The sequence below is a fragment of the Ornithodoros turicata genome, chromosome 3 (genome assembly GCF_037126465.1).
Source record: "Ornithodoros turicata isolate Travis chromosome 3, ASM3712646v1, whole genome shotgun sequence".
In the NCBI taxonomy this organism is placed as follows: domain Eukaryota; kingdom Metazoa; phylum Arthropoda; class Arachnida; order Ixodida; family Argasidae; genus Ornithodoros; species Ornithodoros turicata.
Genome location: NC_088203.1, coordinates 103325110 through 103347856, shown reverse-complemented (window position 1 = coordinate 103347856; position 22747 = coordinate 103325110). Strand labels below are relative to the sequence as shown.

Here is a 22747-nt window from a genome sequence, read left to right as displayed (position 1 = left end):
GCAGCTACATCTCCAGCTACTGAAAGTACAACGGCTTTAGCAGGGCCCCCCTTTTTCTCTGCAGCCAATTTCATCATCTTCAGCGAATTTCTTCTTCTTCTTCTTCTACCTCAGGGCAGCGAATTTCTGTTTACCTTCGACGTTTTTTCTTCCTCCTCCTCCTCTCAAACGATGCCCATGAGCCGTGACTCTTTGTGTAATAACGGTACAGCCTCTTGACACAGATACAGGGATATTTCAAAGTATGATAATTTCGTTATTGGGACTTCAAGATATGTCCCAGTTGAGCGGAATTATCGTTAAACAATATTCTATATATCATTGCACGCTTACGTGTAAATATACCTGCAGTTAATATATCGTCGCACGAGATTTCTGGTAACCTTCTCGTGCGCTTGAATGTTTTCAGCGGCTTCGTACTGTTCTACTGTTCTGCTCTTGAGGTCTGCTTGGTAATGAACAACTCTACATCGCAAAGTCAGGAAGTAGGTATATGAGATGTATTGTGACAGCGTCACAGAAGTCATTTGGCTTCGTTTGAATTCGCCTGTATACTGGCCAAGAGAACGTGCTGTCTGTTGTCTACTTTTTAGGTTAATACCATTCGCAGCCAAATCGAGGAGTGGTCCACAGCCGTCATCATTAGCGTCTGCATCGTAATACTGATGTTCGGTGGCATCCTTGTTCTCTACCCAATGCTCCAGCCACGTCACAGCAAACCCATTCTGAACCCGACGTTTTTCCTGCGGAAGCACTGCAACACGACAGCGTGCATCCACATCGCAGACATCCTGAACCATACCATGAACAGCAGCGTCGACCCGTGCGTTGACTTCTACAACTATACTTGCGGTAATGTACCCGAAGGGCCTTATAATCTGAGGACGAGGCTGTTACGGGAAGGTGCACTCCAGGAACTATTGTCTCAAGCCAATAACGCATCCACTAGTTCAGCACTTGGCAAGATGTTCATGCTCTACGATTCCTGCACCAAGGGAAGATCTCGAGATGACCGGGAGGCCTTGAGAGCGTTCCTCCGTAAACATGGGCTGATGCTCGGGGGTGGAAATACCGTCTTCACGGACCCCGTAGAGACGATGTTTGCTATTGCGGGAAAGATACAGGACGGGATTTTGATTCACCTAGGCTTTGACATCAACTCGCGCATTATAAAACGGTCGTCTCGCAACCCATGGTTTCACCCGTTCCGTCTAGAAGTGAGTCCCAGTTATAAAGCGGGATCCAAGATGAGAAGTTCCGTTCGCAGCATCGTTACCGACGTCCTGCTTCTGATATGGGAGACATCAGCGAACGCGAGCTTCCTTGCCACAGCTGACGAACTCAGCACGACTATGAAAGAAGTTCGCATACAGTTTGAACGAGCATATAGAACTCAAAAAGATTGGACACCGGTGCAAATGAAGCTCGGAGAAGTGGCAACTGTTCACAATTTTCTTAAGACGGAGTACCTCGTTAAGTACATCGCGCGTGATAACACCACTGAAGACGTGCGACTTACATTCGATGGGCAAGGTTTCTTCAAATTCATAGACGGACTTCTCGAAACTATTCAACTAAGGCGGCTGTCGAATTTCCTGGCTTGGGAACTTGGACGTCAACTTTTCTACGTATTCGATGCTCCCGTCCCGCAAGAACTGCATTCTTCCTGTTACCTGGCGGTTGAAATGCTCATGGGTCCAGGAGCTGCGTTCAGTTCGAAGATATTCGACGAGGTTACAACAGCCGCTAAAGAACGCGGTGATCAGATACTAAATCTAATAAAGCTACAAGTTTCGACAACTATTGATAAGTTACCAGGCAGAAACGAGACAGAAAAGGCCTACATGGATGTTCAGGCTCGAAGGCTCGAAAGGACGAAACGCAGAATACTTTTTCCGTACGCTCTGGAGAGCAAAGCTGATTATGATAGTAGTTTGGGTTACGTGAACGTCTCACCGAACAGCAGCTTCGTGGATAACTTGATCAGCATCGCTGAAGCAACTTGGCTGAATACGAGAGCGCGTGCCCGTCGTCAGTGGTTAGAGTGGACGGGAATTGACAGTGCGGTTACGTATCGCCCCGGAGAAGTCCTGCTCATTCCAGCGACGTATCTTTTACCCCCTTTGTTCGTTCCTGCAGAGCATCGAGAAATAAACTTCGGTACCTTTGGATGGGCAGTCACCGAAGAAATTTGGAATGCCTTTCGCACCGAAGAACCAGGGCCACACACTAGGCAGTATTTGGCCAAGTCCTTTTCGGAGAACACGAGGTGCTTGCGCCACGATTCAGCAGATATGGCCCACGTTTTCTACGCTACAGCCATGGCTATGGTGGTGAAAGCCTTCGAGTTCAACACAACAGCTGTCCAGGACCAGGCCTGGAAAGCGACATTACAGTTGCTCTTTCTGTCAGCATGTCTCGGAGACTGTGGAGCAGAAAGGAGGGCGAATGACGGGGTCGCGCGAAGATGTAATATTGCTACGATGAATATGAACGAATTCGCCTGGGCGTTCGAGTGTCCCGATGAAGACTCACCAGGGGAAGGAGCCTTCTGCGACTTTTAGGAATAAGGTTCGCTCATTAAAATGTTCCTATATATGTGATGCTATTTGGATTTCCGACGAAATTCCTCTGGAGCCTCGAAGCTACGGAGAAGGCGTGTCTATTATGGGGGTATAGGACTCCCGCTTTTCTTTATAAACAGCCAACAGCGGTAACGGAATTGTCACAAAAGCGCGCGCACCTAAGAAAAATGCACGCTATACGGGGCCCTTCTAGAATAGCAATATTCCCAGAGTTGAAAATAGACCAACAAAATTCCACAACAAAAATTCGACGATAACAAAAGGACGTTTCGATGCGTCTATAGGCATCGAAACGTTTTTGTTATCATTGATTCTTTTTTTTTCTTTTTTTTCTTGGGCTATCTTGGCCTATGGGGACCCCAACAATGCTTGCGAAATCATTTTTTGGTCTCCGTTCCTGCGCCGTATATTCGTCTTGCGCTAAACATGGGGTTTTCCAGCTTTGGAACAAATTTCCTAACTCTCGAGTAACGTCAGTGTGGAAAGGTCTAACCGGGATGTATGGTTAGGGGGCTAACCCCCGCGATATGTCCGCGCGCGCGCCCGCACACACATTCTCGGCGGCTTCCGCGCTGTGGATATAATTTTAGTGAATGCGACCCACCCCCATCGATTACAGCAAATGGCGTTATAGGTCCACTGGGCAGTCGCGAGATATTCTGGGTGTGTTATACGAGGACCTTAGGTGGGGCCCTCCTTTCCCTCCCCAAATGCGCTGCCATGTATGATTTCGGGGAGGTTTGAAACCCCGGCCCTTGACTGCGCCACTGCTAGCCCGCTCTAGCGACTCTCGGGCGTTGCCCCAACATCACCTGGGGGCTTAATCGCTTCACCGTCGTTACGGTCGTTACTAGCTAACGAGTGGCGGGAGATTCAAAATGGTGGGCACGTGACACATTGCGCGTGACGTGTACCACGGTCTACACGTATCGCGCGAAGAGCGCCGTGCACGTGTTTTATCACGTGCCCACCTTTTTGAATTTCCCGCCTTCCTTTTTGAATTTCCCGCCACTCGTTAGCCTGTAACGACCGTAACGACGATGAAGCGATTAAGCCCCCTGGATAGAGAAAGCCTGCTTGCTCGTCGACGTGTCGACCAATGAGGACCGTGTTTTCAACGGCCGTAGCCAATTACGAACGTGCTTTCAGCGGTCGTGGCTAGAGTCACTAAATAAGCTTCACTTTAGAGTATCGACACTGAGGTCCAAGGGAGAGCAGGAGACGGCTAACGTAATGCTCCCTGTGGGACAGAGAAGTGTGCATGATTGTTGTGCGATAATCCATGTATTCTTCACCAAACTGTCCCGAGGATGTCAAGGTGAGCGCAAGGCCGTTAACCTTGATGAGCTGCGTGCAAGAGAACGGAATATTTCACCCTCGCCTGATAGATGGCATCGTGCGCCCGGAAGTGCGCGTGGCTAGCGTGGCGTGGAAACAAGATGGCGCATGATAGCTGTTGGAACTCAGTGTCGGTACTCCGAAGCGAAGCTTATTTAGTGACGCTAGTCGTGGCCATGCAGACGAACCATCGTCGTCTGCGAGTTGTCCCCGCGTACTAAATGGTAAAACAGACCCAATCTTTCTCAACAAAAGCGCCTGCAAGCGCATTCACACCTCGTTGAAGTCACCGAATTCTATCCGAACCGAAATCGGGACCGAGCGGACTAATATACTAAATAAAACGAACAGTTCTCATAGAGAAGAGCGGCGTGGATTGGAACGTTATATCTATCAGCTGTTTCATGGCAACCGGTTCGGTTTGACTACAGTCAGTGACAACATAAGTCATACACTTGACCCCACCCCCACACAAGAAGCGCTGCGCGCGCGCGATTGTAGTGCAGCGCGGCCAAGTGGGGATTGGGGGGAGAGCGAGTGCCGGCACTACATCGCGAAGCGGGGGAGTCGTGTAATGGCTGGTAGCCAATCGCAGGAGCCTTCCACGGATGAGTGGGCGGTCCCAATTGTAAGATTTAAGTTGTCACTGACTATAGGTTTGAAGTTCACTACACTGAGAAGCCTATACGTCGGGTGTGCTGCAGTTTTTAGTCTCGCGACTCCTGTGTGAACCCGGCCACTTGTGCTAGGCGTTTGGACAGCGAACAGAGAAACCTCTTTTGCCCTTCGCTGCGAACCACCCCAAGACCGTGAAAATGGGCGTGGTAAAGGCCCTACTCCCAGTGATTAATTTATCTAGACCTCCCCCCCCTCCCATACACCTCCCTAACCCCCCCCCCACACACACACACACACAAATCTGGGAGATACCCCTAAAACTTTGAGATATTACACAACGCTCAGACAAATCATATCACACTCGGCTCTTTTTTTTTGGGGGGGGGATGTTGATTATGGGAGTATGTACGTTCTTTTTTCTTTTTGTACCATTCAAATTCAAGTCACGCCGGGAAACGACATATCAGGAAAAAATGTCACAGAATGAGACTAATACTGAAAGAAATGTACGAATGCCACAGATGACATTTGCCAATGCACACATTGAAATGGGGAATTTTTTAAAGGAAACCAACGAAAAATGCCCCATATTTTCGTCGCCCCATTCAACACCATGGGATCAATCTGTATTCCAGCCCATTACAATACTATTCGCAAGGTGTCCGTTGGAACGCTTCTCCATGAGTTGTTTTCGCGATGCCCTGGAGCGAGATGCTCAAGCCAGGGACTAGCAACCCATTCTTCACGATGGAACTTGTGGAACTGGTAGAACTTTAGTAGAACTGTGGGAAGAACTAAACAACAGCCTCCACGTCAATATTCTCAGATTCTCCCGAACGGCTTCACAACCACCTCGTTCAGGTCATCGAGGGATAAGTCTCCGATTCTTCCAAGCAGCCAGGCGTACTCTGAAAAACTCACAGACCAATTTCGATGTGATTGCTTTTCAATTAAAATTCCCTGTTTCCGATAACTATTGGAATTAGATAAGATAGCTAAGTTTAACTGGGTTGTGGTGTATTGGAGCTAGGTGGCTGCCCTAAGAGCGCCTGCGGCTGAGATGGAATTTAGAAGCGGTCTTTTATACCGCAATATCTTTTTAGAAAGAGCGCTTTCAGTGGTTTGGATTGTTGTTTCTTTGTGAGCCATCTTCCGACAGTCTTGCAAAAGGAGAAACAAGCTATGAGACCAAAGGACTACCTTGCCTTCATCGACCCTGAAGCAGACAGCATAATTCCAAATGGAATTGGACGATCAGTCAAAACAGCGCCATACATCGCACACGACTTGGAGCGCAGTACACAGGAACTACAAGGCAACGGCTAAGGCTCTGCGACTCTAACCTCTGCAAACGATGCATCTCAGAGAATACACATAATCATGCACTGCCCAGAATATAGCCAAGCCAGACTCCAACAGACTCTAACGGAACCATTGGAATTCTTACACCTCCTTCAGTATAAGTAAGTGAAATTTATTTTATTTGTTCGTAGTACTTCTGGCATTGGGTATGCCGTAGAAGCAGGGGCAGTCCAAGACAGAGCACACAATCTCAAACCTAAATCAAATGACACCATGCACGTACAGCGACCATCATCAGCTTGTCAAGAGCAGATCACATAACGACTGTGCCGAAAAAGAAATAGGTATTGTTCGGTGTGTTTGGAGTTTTTATTACGAGATGAACCTCAATGCGACATCCTGATGTAATCACCGGAGGTGATACATGTAGGGTAATGTTAGGCGCAGTGAGACTAAAAAGTTTGTCGATTTTTTTGTATTTTTTTACAGGAAACAAAACGTACAACTTTTAACTCCACTGGCTAGAACACATCTTGTTTTCTAGTGGACATACAAAATAAACGTTATTTTTGTAGAAATACTCCGACAAACTGCGAAAATATAGACAGCTCAGCTAACTCTTGTAACTGCAGTGACCCAGGCCTGGGCAGAGTGTTACAACCAGTGTGGGAGTATGATACTAGGAGCATATAACGCATCAATTGATGCCAAGTTAACGTCGAACGTGTAGCAGGACGTCCAGAGGGGTAGGCAGGGGCGCACAGTGGGGTAGGCAAGGCGTCAACAATATCACCCCCGTTTAACAGTGTCATACCAGGAACGTGGGGATCGACAAACCAGTTCGGTGGTTTCTTTCTCTGCCTCGGAAAACTAACTTCCTATTCCTCCGCGACATTCTCTCCTGTCAGGAACCCGACGTTATATAAAAGCTGTCTATTCACCCGCTTGTGCACATGACGTCACTGGCAGCCTTTGTGCGCCTTGGAGCCACGTGACATGGGAGAACATAGGGAATAGGGATGCGTCACAGGCGTCTTACCGCGGCCCGAATGATGGTGATGATAGTAATTGAATTTTATTGGCGCAAAAGCAACTCAGGCTATAATGTGCCAAAACCATGGTAAAATGCGGGCCGAATCGGGCGTGTGTTTTTGCAATTTTCTCTCGTAATAGACGACTTCAGAAAATCCCAGTGCTCTTTGCGCACGCATTGCATTCTGGGCGCTTGCTGAGCGAGGGAACGAAGGACAATCCTTCACATTTCGCTTTCGCTGACCTTGACACGTCGCGGACAATGGACTGGTAGGGGAGAAATCGGAACAGTTTGGAGGCCACCCGTTTCTTTCGTATTAGTAAACTCCCACAGTTCAAAGCGACGCTAAGCACTCTGGAATTTTCTGAACTCGTCTATTGCACGCATACCGTAACAACTCACGGCATGCCTTCCTATACTGTGACTCCGATGGGGCAATATGTTTTCCAATGTCACGTGACCAAACATGACGTCACTGTCACTGCACTGTGTCAGGACGTGGCTGAGCGCGATATTTTGAGTGATTCCGCTCTCATCTCCGCGCTTACGACGATCAAACGGAGTAGAACAAATGCAAGTGATTAGCTAAGCTTTTTGCAGTGAAAGCAAGACGGTACTGTTTATTATTACGGTTTTCATTATATTTGAGAATAATTCCATGACTGTTGCTTTCATAAAAGACCTGAATATTAAAAAAGGCCCGTCGGCTTTCCAATAGCAAAGACTGGGTCGATTTTGGTGCAAGCCGTCTTGACACCTGGTAGTGCGGACCGTCTCGCGTCTCGCCCCGCTCAGACAGCGCGGCTGCGGAGCGGAAGGCCCGGTCGCGTCCGCTCACCCGCTAATGGCCAAATGTCGTGCACGGACGGACGGACGGACAGACGGAATGGCATGCCCTTGGTGCCGAGGGTCCAGCACAAGAATAATTGATAATGAGATATAACCGAAATATATACATATAAATAAAGAAAGAAATATATATATATAAGCGGTTTGCGTGAACTGATGACGATGTCGCGCTGTTTGATGGCTCATGGACGCGGATATCGCTTTTACTTTCGCTCTTCGGTAGACTGACACGATATCTTTGTTTTTGTTTTGCTTCTGCAAGTTCAACCCTTTCCTCGCCACAGGAGCACTGCAGCAGTTTCTCTCCCTCGTAGTTAAGGGAAAGGGAGAAAGCGCTCCTTTGGCAGCGTGACATAAATGACCACCAAATCTGCCTTTATTTCCGGGGTCTTTTTCTCGCGTCATATTGCCTCGTACCTTTTTCTGAAAGTGGCAACGGCATCATCACACAGATGTTGTTATTGCGGCGAATTCCATTCATAATTTAAAAAAAGTTCATGACACAAAATTAGTTAGGACAATATGCCAGGAGGCGCACATGACCTTGACCACCACCGCCATTTGTTGTAATTGAAAACAGAGAGGCCTCTCCCTATTTTATAATACTCCGTCCGTAGTCAGCAGACAGCCCGCATAATATGCTAGACACTAGTCTGGCTGTGTGCTGAATACAATAATCCTGGCACTGTCACTGAGCAGCGTGACATGACCCTATGACATAGAGCCGTTCCGATGGGGGTGCGGAGGGGCGGGCGCCCAACGGCGGGCCCGGGACAGTATAAACCGGGAATGAAGAGGATTTGAATTTACTATCTCTGCACTGCATTACATGACATTACATGCATCTGACATGACATTATGTAACCCCATTATGACCCTATATGAGCTGCCCAAACTTTATGGCAAAACCTTTTTCCTTTGTAGTCAGAGAAGCTCGTAATATGTTTCAGTTAGAGGATGGAAATAATTTCCTTACCACTATTTGCTCATACTTTGCACTATGGTGAATGCTTGACCTCAACCCATGTTATGTCCAGGTACAAAGGGATTAGCCTATACAGGTAGGGATGGTAACACTCTTTATTAGTTGCAGCTAGTGTACAGTAATGCCATGCCATGATGCCCACGGATGCTGTACAGTTTTGGTACAGTATGTACCTTGCGCCGGTATTGAAAACCTTTTTTTTTTTGTATCAACCGGAAAATTAACTCGCCGCTGCCCCTCCCCTTCAGATAATAATTCACACTACAACTTGCATGTAGGCTTTGGAAATGCATTTTATTATGTAGGGGCTGATGTTGTATTGTAATGCAGGGGGTCGTTCCCTTTCACGTAAATGCCCATTCCTACAAGCATTAGTAGGTAATACCTCTGGAAACACTGTCTGAAACTTGCCAAACAACAACTTTACACAAGTATATTTACAGACATCAGTTATTACGAATGATGAACAGGTATAAATAATATGACACACTATGTACAAGCAAATGAACTGGAATCCCACTGGTAAGTATGCAATAATAAACCAGTTTAAACCACACCGTTTAGAACATTATTGTGAGGATTCTGGTTATGCCGAGTGTGAATGAACACCGCAAAAGAACCCTCGGGGTAGGGTGTAAGATAATCTACAACAATACCAAACATATACACTACGTGCATCATTGTACCCACTCACATATTGCAACAATTAACCGGAACAAAAGTTGCGGCACTCTGTTCTGTACAGCGCATGAACACACAACAATGGTCGACACGCAGAAAACTGCAACACCTGCAGATATCCGAGGTCATTTGGGATGCATTTCTGACAATATACTGAATCTGTAGGATGTCTGCCTCATCTGAGGTAGCTGATGCCAATTGCAATGTAAAGCGAAAGGAAACAAAATGCCGATTTAAAAACAGGTTTAACCCCGTAGTCCCAAATGAAGCTGATGATTTCATAATTTGTAAAGCTAGGGAGAGAAATTTTGACAGCCTTTGCTTCCCATGTTGAAACATCACTTCTGTTCTATTATTGCCAGCTGAAGGAACCATATGCATAAAAAGCAAGGGCGGATCCAGGTTTTTTCTGGGAGGACGGGGCCTTGGAGAGTGCACTACCTAAGGTCAATTGAAACTCTATGTAACGACAGAAATTGAGGGGGTTCAGGGTGCCCCGCCCCCCCTCTTAAAATGCCCAAGATAGAATTGTAAGTATGCTACAGAACCCTGCTCAGAGGAATATACTATAGTGAATTTAATCGTCATGAGCGTGTAATTTGTGCAATGAATTGGAATTCCCCTAAAAGCTTTTTTTTTTTGTTGAAAATCTGGTGGTTGCAGTCAGAGGCTGGAACTATGCAGTGGCATGCAACTATGCAATAGTTGCATGAACTTGCATGCAACTATGCAATAGTTGCATGACATCATGACTATGCAATGTCACTTGCAATGTCATCATGCATTGCATACTAACTATAACTATGCAATGTCATCATGACATAAGTTTTATAAGATGCTCAGCATGGAGGCGCAGGTGTGAAGCAAATACAAAAATATGTCCATGTAGGGCCCCGGATATGTCTCTAAAGTATCAACTATGCTGCATGCAACAAACTTAATCGGCACGATCCTGACATATACCTCCGATCGAAACCATTTACTTCGACCACAATCAATCACAAGTAGCGCGTTAAGGTAAAAAACAAAAGAAAAACAATGCATTGCACAGATATGACGATGAACATCAGTCACAATCTCAACCTTTTGTACCATTTCTTGTGCATAGCAGTGCATACTGTTCTTTGGCAAACAACCAGATGTGGAGACATCAGACACATTTTGAATGGAGCGCACAATACTGTCGATCATAGTCACCGCCCGTTGAGACAATCCTGCAGCTTGTCCAACGTCATTGGGTCCAGGGCACAAAGGTCAAAATCAAACGTCGCGGACGTCATTTTGTACAGTCCCGTCTCCTCGACCAAATCGACGACTGCCTGCAGCCTGTGCGGATCGTTGAGATTCAGAATTCGCGATTTCAGTTCCTTCAGTTCTTTGATGTGCTCCCCGGACCGAGAAACAAGATTGTTCTCAACTCGTCGCACACTCTCGTCCGGAGTAACGCCGTGCGCTGCCGCCGACGTACGTTGATGGTGTTCTGGACTGGAGGCCGACGGACTCGAAAGCGGAGAGAGCAGGTCTTCCTGCTCCATCTCCATCATCAACGCGTTGAGTGGACCCCGCGCCGTCGAGGCCGGGACGGCTCCGGGACTGGATGGCGGCGGCGGACCGGGCGACGGGACGGGACCGCGTCCTTTCGGTGTGGGACTTATGGGCTCGGCTTTACCGGGGTGTACTTCCTGTTTGGGATTCAGCAAGCTGGAGGGAGGTACCGGCGGCAACGTAGGGCTCGGGCTTTCGTCCCGACTCAGCGGCGGGGATGAGGGGAGGAATGGCTTTGGAGATGGAGTCAGGGACAAGTCCATGTCGGCTTCAGACAGTCGGCGTTCCGGAGTCGGATCGGAGATGGGTGGAATTAGGGGTGGTGGTTTTTTTGGCGACTCCTTAAGTGGATGGGACGATGACCTTGATTCCTTCTTTTTCTTCTCCCTTTCGGGAGGAGGTGACGGAGGGCGCGGCTTTTTAGGAGGAGGATCCGCAGGAGGAGATGAAGGGCGGCGTGAGGGAATCGTTAAGGAGGAAGACCTTGAGGCCGGGTCTTTCGATTTTGATTCTGTGTTGCTTTTCGACGAGGTGTCCTTCGATGACCTGTCCTTGGACTTGCTTTTTGATTTTTCTTTCGTTTTGTCCTTGTGCTTCTGCTCCTTCTCCGGCTTCTTTTCAGAGTCCGCAACGACCGGCTTTGCGTCTACGTTTTCACTGGGGATCGGTTTGGATTCTCTAACTTTCTCCCTGTCCCTCTCCTTATCGCGAGACTTTTCCTTCGAAGATTCTTTGTGTCGTTCTTTGTCTTTTGAGCTGCTCTTGTGTTCTTTTGATGGTAAGGATGACGCCGGTGGCTTCGGGAGAACGGCACTACTGCTGCCGTGGCTCTTGCTGGACTTTGACTTCTGAGAGCTTTTGGAATCCTGAAAGATTCACGGACTTTAAAAAGGGGAATCTGTACCACGTGCAATATTTCTCTTTCAAGAAGCAGGGAGACCTTCACAGCCATGAATGCGACGCTGAATCGCATTGATTTCGGGCCGAGATAGGGGCAACAAGACATGCATCAGTGGAGAGTTTTCAAAACTGGGGACCTGCAGTATCCCCCCCCAGGCATCGATGCTAAATGTGTGCACTTGTACAATGTTTAACTTCAATTTTTCTGTTTGGCCTAGCAAACCGGGTTGTTAAAGCTACTTTTAAAAAGGCATCTGTATTGCTACCACAGATAAATGGGTTCAAAAGTATCTAAGTTACAATTACAAGGCATGCCATTACACTGATAAGCAGGTACCCGCAAACAGCGGTGTCACTAGAGTATGCATCACTCCCCCACCCCCCTTCCCCAATAATGTATCTCTTTCCGCACCGGACATTATGTAATAAATACCAGTATCACACCGCAGACAAAAAAATTAAAAAAAATAAAAATCATGTGCTCGCGGAGGGCTCCTAACGTTGCCGCTAAGAAAGAGGGGTACTGGTCTGGAGTGTCACTCCCTTCCGTCACATCACTCGGTTCGGACCGCGCACCGTAGTGACGCCACTACTCCCAAAAAATTATTCAGTCAACTCCTTACTTATTCAATTAACTTAATTGTAAAACACATATTTCCGGTTCACCAAGTGCTTCACTGTTGCACGTGAATAACTGGTTCGATTTCCACCACACAGTATTAATTTTGTTTGATCTTTATGCTCTCATCTTTAGCGTCCCTCGTAGTCTTGTAACTCAGTGCTGCCAACCTAACACAGAACACTCGGTGACAAACGTGACTCCCAAAGTGCGGAACCCTAGCGACACCGCGTGGATTTTTCTGGCAACTCCCTGGATGCAAGCTTTGCCACGGGGCATGTTTTGCACGATACTGACCTTGTTCTTGGATGGTTTTTCGACAAGCTGGTCCCTCTTGATTGGCGTCCCAAACAGCTCGGTGAATGGCTGACTAGGAGTGGGTGGTTGTGGTGAGGGAACAGGCGGAGGAAGAGGAGAAGGGGTGGGTTCTACAGAAGGGCTCTTTCCCATATCCTGTAAAATTGACGCTCGTCATATTCGGGGCAATCAGAACTGGAACGGTAATCTGGTTAAACTGGTAATGTGAGAAAATTTTTCAGTACAGTCAAACTCCTTTACAACAAAACTCGAGGGACAGCGAAAAAAATTGCAGTAAAGGTATTTTCGTTAAAAAGGTGTTCGCTATAAAGGAGTTTGATTGTACCGCAACTGTGCTGTGCTTCACGCAATCAAGGGTGACGTACGGTTGAGAGGCGCGGCTTCTTGTGGCCCTCGCTCCGTTGTCGCTCCTTCACCTTCGGCGAATTAGAGGCGTTTGTAGACGGAGGAGCGGGCGATGTGCTGGAGCCACTGCGGTTGGACTCCGTCTGCACGGACGACAACAAACGCACGTGAGTGAATGTGCCACCTGGTTACAGCTGGTTACAGCAGGTGTAAGGTTAACGTACCCCTCCAGCTTTGAGCAACTTGTGACAAAAGTCGTCGGGCGGGTTATGAAAGGTGAGCTTCTCGCAGCGGATGTTTGAGATGGGTGTTCCGTCGAGGGATAGGTAGAGGTCGTACACAAACTTGACCTTCTTGGGGTCCTCTCTCGTCCTGAAGTACACCTCGATGGGCATGTTGAAACCCGCATAGCCACTTTCCGAGACCTGATACGGTGGTTCCTTGAGCACTGCATGTGAAGGTATCTTCCTGATGTCACCCGTACACTTAAATTATGCAGCAGAGTCCAGTGTTCCCGGGTCTTGTTCCATTCAAATGTGACAATTGAACCTCTGTATGCAATAAGGGGATAAGTCGAAAAATCCCAAAATGAGAAAAGGAGCCCGATATGATTGTCCGTCCCATTGACACACACGCATTTCCCGTTTTTTACCACGCTGTAGCGGGCCAACAAATCGCAATAAGGTCCTAAGTTTTCATTGGCAGGTGCATACTGGTATGTCGATGTCATTGCAACAAAAATAGTAAAAAGAGGATAAGTCGACTTATCCCCTTATTGCATACAGAGGTTCAATTATTCCTGCCGAACAATATGAACCAACTGTGTTTTGCCTGTAATTTTTTTTTTTTTCATCTTTCTAATTTAAGCCTTGTAAGATTTACAACAATAATGCCATTGTAGCTGAATTTTTGTGGCCCGAATGACACAGAAGCATGGAAAACAATCCGTTAGTATGATCAGGGGCTGATCTGGACCCTCAATTTTGGGGGGAGGTGTTTCGTACAAAGTATGAAACACAGCAGGAACGCTTTCCCAGAATGAGACACAGAAATGCTACGTCCTGTAAGCTGACGGCACTCTGATGAAATCTGAGTTGCTCTGGTCTCTCCAAATTAATATTTTATGAACTTATCAATGTTTTTATGTTTCTCAGGCTGCCTCACATAACCACAGGCAATAAAAAAAAATGTCCATGCCACTATAAAGTAAGATGGCATATCCTACCTCGTTTAGGTTTGGGAAAGCTGTCATGCAGGAGGAAGACGACCTTGTCAACAAAGTGCTGGATGTTACACCCTTCGGGACCTCGGACAAATACTGTCCAATCGTGCGTGAAACCTTCGGCGGTGGGCTTACTTCGAAGTACAGCTCGGTGTCCCAGCTCCAATTTAACTTCAATAGACTGTGTGAAATTCACAATACCAGTTAAGTATTTATCGCAAGAGGCTTTCTCTTTTCTCCTGAGCATTTTCCTTAATCATTGCAGGAATTGCAACCACAAAAAGATGATAAAAAAAAAAAATAATAATTGGGTTTTAATTGTGGAAATACTCATAATGTGTACATTGATTTTTGACTGACATGAACAAAGACAAAGCAATGCAACATTTCTGTTACTGAATGTGTGCAACTATGCAAGCATCATTTCCATTAGTACACACTCTCCGAGACAATTTTTGTGAAAGATTTCACAAAAAATTAAGGTAGTGATGAAACATATTCTTCCCGACAGCACTAAGCACACACATGATGCCGGTTTCGACATCCTACTAACGACGTACAGCAATAATTCAGAAGACAGTTTGGCACTGCATACTTTGGAGCTGCGACCTTTGCGCGCCAGTTCACGTTTGAGAAGACTACTCTGAGCCATTCGCCGAAATAGAATTGCACATCCTCGCAGTGACCCCTGAAACACGCTTCACAATATGCTCTTCATGTTATTCGGTTTGAATTACAGATCTCGCGATCACTCAACGGTCGATTCGATGTTGCTACAAAACAGTCGTCTGCTATAGCAACGCCCATCAGTTTCGATCACTTCACACATTATTACTTTTTTATCACAACATTAGAATCCTACTACGATGTCGTGAACATCAAACGTGAAACGTTGACGCAAAGCTAAATAGCCACTTTCAGGTGTACTCCATCAGATTCGGATAATACTGACGCAGAAACGAATTTAGAAAAAGCACACCAGTGTCGCATTGTAAACAGACGACGACTTGCTCTGCAGGGCAAACAGAAACGGTTGAAAAATAGTTAACCTTGTTTTCTGCCACCTTCCGAGTCTTCATGTCATAATGTTTTGTCTGTGTTTGTATCCTGATCGAGTAAACTGCGTGTGTCTTGCCCGTGAACAGATTGGCGGGCTAGAGGTCGCGTTAAGAGGACGTGGATGAAGAAGTGTGAAGCACTGTACGTGGCGCAGCTTTTTGTTTACTTCGTCGTCACCTACATCAGAGTATGGCATCTGAGAATTTCACCTTGGTAGGCGATGTCATCTTGATGCAGAGTTCACGCGCATAACGAAGCCATGTTGTTATGTTTTTTTCGGGGGTACTAAAGACCACCCCCTATCCGTTTGCGCCATTTGTTGCTGTGTTAGAGCGCGCCCGTTCAAAGCCAAGGCTCCGTCGCTCCGTAGGGTCAAGCGTTGACCTTCGCCTAAAGGATTGTGACTTTTTTTTTATTATTTATTTCAAGCGGGTGAAGGTAGAACACGTTTTCAAGCTGACTTCGCATGTCAGCACTATCTACTGCGCATCACTGATTACAACATCACTTGTGGTCACAGGTGTTCAACTGCGTGCATTCTTCCAGAACAGGGATGGCAGCCAGAGGTCGAGGTCGTGGGCGAGGAAAGCCGTTGTCGTTTAATACAGAGCAACTTGGATTCAACAAGGGGGATGCATTGCCACCACCCGTAGCTGAACCACCGCCTGCATATCCGGTAGCAAACAGTCAAAATTCAGAGTGAGGCGAAAAGAAACATGACCTTCATTGATTCATTCACAGACTATGCAGTCGTTGCCTGCACCCCTTGTAAAAACTCAAGCCAGCCTCTACATTGCCTCGTGCCTTGGAAAACAGCGAAGAAAGTTTCAGGAGTCTGCATTCTATATCCTGGCCAAGCCTTCAGAACCGGACATCAAGAGGTTTTCAGACAAATATAATGCCCGAAAAGCTGCAGATTTTACATTCGGTAGGTTGAATTTTTTGTTGTTGTGCCGGACCAGAAGGAACTTGTGCAGGATTTTCATCTGGGAGGGAGAGGTGTGACGCCCGTATGTGCTGCCTTTTGGGGGAGATCTTGTGGCTCGAAAATAAGGCAGTGCTTAGCCGAAAGCGTTTGAGGGAATGCCAACACTGGTTGCGCGTTACCGCGTTACTCAATTTCTGTGCTCGATCCTTACGCGGAAAAAATTAGCCCTTAAGAAAGTATACGTTTGAGATCGAAGAACGACGACATTTGTTGAAGGGCAAGAGATTAAAAATTCGTTTTCAATGGGCTAGACATAACTCATTACGTACATTTAGGCGTAAGAAAGATTTTTGTTCAATATGGCGCCCCCCAATAAGATCGTGAGTTGTGCGAGCATAAACACCCGTTATTTGAATAATATACTCAGATTTGAGTCACGATGTGTGAACGGTGTGCAAGAAATAGACGATCCACCATCTCCTGGAAATTATTACCAAAAGCACAGCTGTGGTCAAATTCTAAGCGGACAGGCACTCCAAATTGTGCTGAACGTTTACTCCAAGTTACGTCAGTGGTACCCAAACACGCAAGTTGGAGAAGCTAGTACGGTGACAGGTGCACTTACTGGGGTCGGATCTCGGACAGTATTGAATGTAAAAAAGCGTTTTAAAGAACTGTGTGAGAAGGGTGAGTTGAATGTTTGGTACGTCAAAGTGTTCTGTGGAGCCTGCACGCTAGAACATAGAACACGACCCACACGCCACCGGGACAACCCCTGCAAGTGTTTCGCAGACGACAGTTCTTTTTTGTTCTTTGCGGGAAGATTCGAAGATTGCCATATGTCAAGATTCTGTAGGGTATCCGCTCCTAGTCCTTTTTTTTATGCCGGGCAGTCGCTCATCTTTTCGTTCGGTGTATAGAGTGTGACGTCATTGGTTCATGCGCATTTTGTAAGTTTTTTTTTGTTGTTGTTGTAAACAAATATGGCGACGCCCACGATCGGAGGTCTCAGTGATGTCCCCGTCATAATAAACGTGACGAGTTTGCGAAGTTCGGAAAGGGAATGCTCATCTCCGGATCGTTTCTTCAGACAATATCCGAGCGATTGCTTGTGGAAAGAAGACTCCCTACGGGTTGTCTTGAACGTTTACTCCAAGCTACGGGAGTGCAACCCCAAATTGTCATCGCGCGAAATAACCCATTTAACCGCCGAAATGACCGGAACGTCGTTCGACACTGTGCTGGAAGCGAAACAAAGTTTCAAGCAGCTAAGATGGACACGTGAGAAATTGTTGTAGAGTAAACCCGCGTTCGGTGGCGAAGTGTCATGTTGCTCAAGCCTTCGCTGCTGAACCGATCCATAAGTACCTAATAATCGTGCGAATGCCTTGAGATATCGAGTAGCATAGTCGTGTAGTAGTAGTAGTAGTAGTAGTGGAAAGGGGGGAAGATAACTATTTCAAGAAATCAGAGAATGAGTAACAACGCTATCCTTGCTTAAAAGTGATAAAAGAAAATCCACATATTTATTTAAAGAAGCGTACCAGAGCTTGCTCGCATTTTGTTACTTTGTTCCGCAAGCCTTTCTTCTTGGGTATTTCTCTCAGTGCCATGTCAGATCCCATGTCGTCTATTATGACAGATGCTGCGTTCTTGCCAGAACAGCTCCAGCCTGCAAAGAGAACACGAGCACGAAGAAAACGGAAAGACAACAATGCAACAAGTGCAGGTGCCAGTACAAAAAAGTGGAAAGAGGACGACATAGAGCAAAAGCTCAGGGTTGGCTAATATGCAGTGTTATTATTTGCATCCTTGTATGGACATGGCTTGTTTATCCTTATGTCTAGGCCTTGGAAGAAACAGAAGGCAAAGCAGAGAATGAAGAAAGTACTGTGGAGGATGATAGGTTAAGAAAAAAGATTAAGCAAGAACAAGACAGTGAGGATCAAGAAGTCGAAGAGGAAGTTGAGGATGAAGAGGAACTCGAGGAGGTATGAAAGGATGGCAGTGTAAAAAACTGAAATAATTAGCTACCTATACTGGGCATAAATTTGTAGGTATTTAATGGTAATGGTGGCAATGATTGCTCCATTGTAAACATTATTTTTAAGCACACTGCATAAGTAACAGAAAAATCTGCGTTATAAGAGGCCTCATCGATCTGGCTGCATTAGTTCTCGAAGTCTGGAAAAGTCACTGCTGCACAAGAACAAACACCGAGGTTGTACAACATAACCATTGTTGAAAAACATGCGGACTGTTCAGTGAGGGAAGTCATTGTAACCTGTAACAGTATGATGCAAGATGTCCCGTGTGTCATCTCCAATTCGGAAATGAAATATTTTTTTTTCTGGGTTTTTCGGATTTATAAAAGAAAATGAGAGAATCCAAAAACGTACGCCTGTAGCACCTGAAGCAATTCGGATTTATCCGAAAAACTCTGCATTTGTTAGTTCCAGTAATCGAGAACTGAGCAAGTACTCTCATAACAGATGTAAATCATGCAGCTGAAGACTTTGCTTTCGGCACTCCGCCACAAGTAAAAATGCAGTCACCGCCAGCTTTCGTAACGTTGATGGAAGTGGCAAAAGCGAGGTACGACCTATTGACTATGCACGTGCAACAAACATGCACTGATGCCAGGCAAGGGCACAAACAAGCATTCAGCATAGAGCTGCAGGGTGGAGGCTTAACACCACACCCCCTTTTAAGACATGGGAAATATTTGATTCTAAATGGAATTTTTGCAAAAGAGTGCCCCCGAGCCTTCCAGAAACCAGCAAAAGCCTTCCATGAAAGAATGCCTGGCCAATTGAAAATATGCACCCTTCTGAACTAAACAGGTTTTTTTTTCATCGCCCAGATCTAAAACATTGAGAAACAAACCATGCATTGGCATGAAAATCCGCGCTGTACCGATGAGCTTTGGTAGTCACGGTGCCAATTTATTAAAGGAGCATTAAAGTGGTATCTAACATGGCCAAAAACTGCTGTCATCTTGTAAAGCAGTATGTAAAAAATATTCCCACAAAATATTTGTCCAAAGTTGTTTCACCGCGGCACAATTAATTTGCAAAATCGCTGCCGCGGTGATTAGCTCGGAACGCTCCAACTGCGGACCACACCTACTCTACTGTGACGTTTGTGGTAGAGAGCCTCCTCATTCGTTGGTAGGAAAAACTGTCTGCTACAAACATTGCGAGCTGTTATTATATCACATTTTCTAAAAAACAAAGCACATATGCAGCCTGACAAAATAGGATTGCGATCACATAAGTAATATATCTGTGGATTCTGCGCAATACCAAACTCTCAGTAGCAGAAAGCAAGCAATGATGGCGCAATTGTAGCGCCACCTGTTAGCCAGTGAACCAACTGTGCGGTGAAAACGGTCAGACAGGCTGCGCACTGTCGGGAAACACTGGGGTATTGCTATACAAAACACAGTTAGATTAGAGCTGCACCACTCGTTCTTCCCGTGGTGTCAGCGGTCCCATAAAATTGAGATCGTGTCGTTGACAGGCTTGAACTCCGCCGTTTCGGACATCACGCAGCCGGAGAACGCCTGTCGTCTCCGAAGCGGTAGCAGACGCTCCGGCCTGCGCGGTGTTGCTTACCTCGATCATGTGATCCCAGGTCCAATGAGGAGTGTCCCTACCACTCATGTCACATAGTGACGTGTATGGTGGCGCTCATCACGTGTCTATCGTGAAGGAGGAGGAGGAGGGTGTTTCGCGCACAGGAGATTCCGGGTGCTATTGCAGGCGTTTTATACCGACCAAAAACAGAAACAAAGTTGTGTGCCTCTAGACTGCTCCTTTAAAGTGTGGCAAAAAATTGTGCAAATTAAATTATTAAATTGTGTGGCAAAAAGTGTGCAAGCGTTCTCCACTACAGAACAGAAGCCCTCCTACTAAGGTGCGACTTGTGCAACTTGCAAGTCTGCATGTATTTGGTGCGGAAAGCTCATAGAGAAATATTGTCTTTCAGGAGACGGACTATGTTGCCGGATACTTTGACAACGGCGAGAGCTACCTCGATGAGGAGGACGACAACTTGGATGATGGGCCTGTTTATTGACCCGTCGGCGTTGACAGATTGATTGCCTGCATCAGGCAATTTGTGTCACATCATTCTAGGATATTGCAATTGAGGAATGCCATTTTTTGTTTTGTTTTACAGTCTGTTCACAGGTGACTTCTGTAGGAATGCAACATTTTATTACAGTCATGTCCAACATGTGCACATCCAGAACGAGGATGTAAGTCAATAAATAATGTAAAAGATGGTCAGTCGTACAGCATGGCCTTTTTTGTTTTCTCCTGTTCTTCAAGTGCTCGGTTCAGCTTGCGGTCCCAGAACAAGAACAGCCGGGAAATTGTGTTCACCTTCGGGCGTATAAGTTAATGGAAAGTGTGTGCTGTTTCTCTGTAACACTAAAAGACTAAACAAACGTAAAAAAACGTGCAAGAGGATACGAGGTCATTGTAAGTGGACATCAAGTCTCGAACTTTCTCTGACTGCTTGTCGACCTCTTCCTGTTGAAAGATTGAACATGAATCTTTTTTTCGTCAAAGTACCAGGTTAAGGTTCAGTACCTGTTGTTCAATCTGAATCGTAGCAAGCCGCATTATTTCGCCTGAGTAGCTTGGGGTATCTGCAGAAGAAGAAAGTTTCAGAAACCAACTGGGCACTGACCTGGTCGTCTTACTTTTAATGTGTTCACTGTCCAGGACAGGCTTGAGATCTTCTATCTTTTGAAGAGCTGCGATGGTAGACCGGATTCTGTCCTCCTCTGCAAGGGAAGTAATAGTTCGCTGCGTAATGCTACCCACAGGAGTAAAAGTTGGTGAGGATTTACCTGCTAGGACAACATTTAGTTTAGCACCTTCAGTAAGATCGGCCTTGGCTTGAAATTCAGCTTCTAGATATTTCTCGATCTCATCGACTGAAATTGGTTTTGAACGATTACGGTTTGAACGATGTTCTACAACGAGACTAGACTTGCCTCTTTTCAGCATGTCAAGTTTTTCACGTAATGCAAGCACAGCTTGTAGTTTCGAACTTATTCCGAGGAGGGCTTCCTACAAAACGGAGCGACAACGAACATTCGTACGAACTGGGTAAGCTCACCTCGGCAAGACAACGTACCGTGATAGTTGATTTACTAGGAAGTTCCTTAGTCGAATCATTTCCAGTTATTTGGTGTTCTAGTTGAGAAATGCGATCTTCGAGAACTGTCAATGCGTCAATGTCAGCCATTCTGATCTGTACCGAGCAATGTTGCTCGCCGAAAACTACTTATCCGCTTCACGACCCACGTCACGACCACGGTAAGATCCAACCATAATCCAGAAAACAAGCCAGGTTGCGGGAGTGCGTCGTGTCTGAACCGTGTACCCTGTGTGTGCATGCCAACGCATCTTGCCGACTCTGCAGAAACCTTTGATCGTGTAAAGGTTGTATCGTTGTATGCTCGCTCGTTTTGAAGCTTGATAATGGGAAGAATACCCGAAACAATTCTCCTTTTCGACGTGGATGGGACGCTTACGAAAAGCCGGCAGTTGATCACGCGAGAAATGTTTGACTTCCTACGTGATGTTATGAGCGATGTTGCTGTTGCCCTGGTTGGTGGTTCGGACCTTTGCAAAATAGAAGAGCAAATGGGTGGTGCGACCGCGATTGAAGAATTCGACTACGTCTTCGCCGAGAACGGACTGGTGTCCCTGCGAAAAGGGAAGGAGTTCGCTAGAGAAAGTCTGCTGCACTACGTTGGTGAAGAAAAACTGCAGGAGTTCATTAACTTTTGTCTCCACTACATAGCAGACCTCAAGCTGCCTCAGAAACGTGGCACATTTGTGGAGTTCAGAAACGGCATGATAAATATTTCGCCAATTGGCAGGAATTGCAGTCAGACCGAACGGGAGAACTTCGAGAAATACGATCACGAGCATCAAGTGAGACCTGCTTTTGTAAAGGCATTGCGCGAGAGGTTCGCTCACATCGAGTTCCAGTACTCTATCGGGGGACAGATCAGTTTCGACGTTTTTCCCAAAGGGTGGGACAAGACGTATTGTTTGCAACACCTCCTGAAGGATGGTTATAAAGTCATTCATTTTTTCGGCGACAAGACCTGGCAGGGGGGCAACGACCATGAAATTTTCGTCGATCCACGTACTATTGGACATTCTGTCAAGTCTCCAGATGACACTAAGGCTCAAGTTCAGAAGTTACTAACAGACCTCAAGAAAAACTAGAGCAGAAGCTGCACTCGTTTTCAACGAAAGAGGAAACAAGGAACCTTTGTAATACTGACAAGTTATGTTTCATTAAATAATCGAAATGAATTTTGCTACAAGTTATGTGCTGACCACACTGTGTGGTGGTTTTTAACGCGGTAAAGCTCGCCTCCTTCCTCAG

At 46.2% G+C, this 22747-nt stretch overlaps 5 protein-coding genes across 12 annotated transcripts; 3 read left to right on the top strand and 2 right to left on the bottom strand.

Moving 5' to 3' along the window:
* Positions 1–242: 242 nt before the first annotated feature.
* On the top strand, positions 243–2600 carry LOC135387596 (neprilysin-2-like). The gene is made up of 2 exons (XM_064616717.1): positions 243–485; positions 594–2600. The coding sequence occupies exons 1-2, from the start codon at positions 456–458 to the stop codon at positions 2562–2564; spliced, it is 2001 nt and encodes a 666-aa protein (XP_064472787.1). The 5' UTR covers positions 243–455; the 3' UTR covers positions 2565–2600.
* Positions 2601–8985: 6385 nt separating this feature from the next.
* Positions 8986–15714, bottom strand: LOC135389052 (protein AF-9-like). Of its 4 annotated transcripts, none has more exons than XM_064619006.1 (6): positions 15609–15714; positions 14344–14521; positions 13343–13566; positions 13139–13261; positions 12753–12908; positions 8986–11802 (listed from the first exon to the last, which is right to left on the bottom strand). In XM_064619006.1, the coding sequence occupies exons 1-6, from the start codon at positions 15624–15626 to the stop codon at positions 10585–10587; spliced, it is 1917 nt and encodes a 638-aa protein (XP_064475076.1). In that variant the 5' UTR covers positions 15627–15714; the 3' UTR covers positions 8986–10584. The 4 variants fall into 4 exon arrangements, with proteins under 4 accessions (XP_064475076.1, XP_064475075.1, XP_064475077.1 ...); XM_064619005.1 differs by having other exon boundaries at positions 15390–15652; XM_064619007.1 differs by having other exon boundaries at positions 15581–15644.
* LOC135389054 (DNA-directed RNA polymerase III subunit RPC7-like) lies at positions 15506–20615 on the top strand. Of its 5 annotated transcripts, none has more exons than XM_064619010.1 (6): positions 15506–15540; positions 15946–16075; positions 16141–16327; positions 17970–18106; positions 18175–18318; positions 20318–20615. In XM_064619010.1, the coding sequence occupies exons 1-6, from the start codon at positions 15521–15523 to the stop codon at positions 20405–20407; spliced, it is 708 nt and encodes a 235-aa protein (XP_064475080.1). In that variant the 5' UTR covers positions 15506–15520; the 3' UTR covers positions 20408–20615. The 5 variants fall into 5 exon arrangements, with proteins under 5 accessions (XP_064475080.1, XP_064475079.1, XP_064475082.1 ...); XM_064619009.1 differs by lacking the exon at positions 15506–15540 and adding an exon at positions 15574–15612 and having other exon boundaries at positions 15920–16075; XM_064619012.1 differs by lacking the exon at positions 15506–15540 and adding an exon at positions 15725–15837.
* LOC135389056 (dynactin subunit 3-like) lies at positions 20526–22052 on the bottom strand. The gene is made up of 7 exons (XM_064619014.1): positions 21479–22052; positions 21336–21411; positions 21189–21275; positions 21039–21122; positions 20926–20984; positions 20806–20865; positions 20526–20715 (listed from the first exon to the last, which is right to left on the bottom strand). The coding sequence occupies exons 1-7, from the start codon at positions 21587–21589 to the stop codon at positions 20617–20619; spliced, it is 576 nt and encodes a 191-aa protein (XP_064475084.1). The 5' UTR covers positions 21590–22052; the 3' UTR covers positions 20526–20616.
* LOC135389053 (uncharacterized) lies at positions 21677–22674 on the top strand. Its single transcript, XM_064619008.1, has one exon. The coding sequence runs from the start codon at positions 21826–21828 to the stop codon at positions 22582–22584; it is 759 nt and encodes a 252-aa protein (XP_064475078.1). The 5' UTR covers positions 21677–21825; the 3' UTR covers positions 22585–22674.
* The last annotated feature ends 73 nt before the right edge of the window (positions 22675–22747 follow it).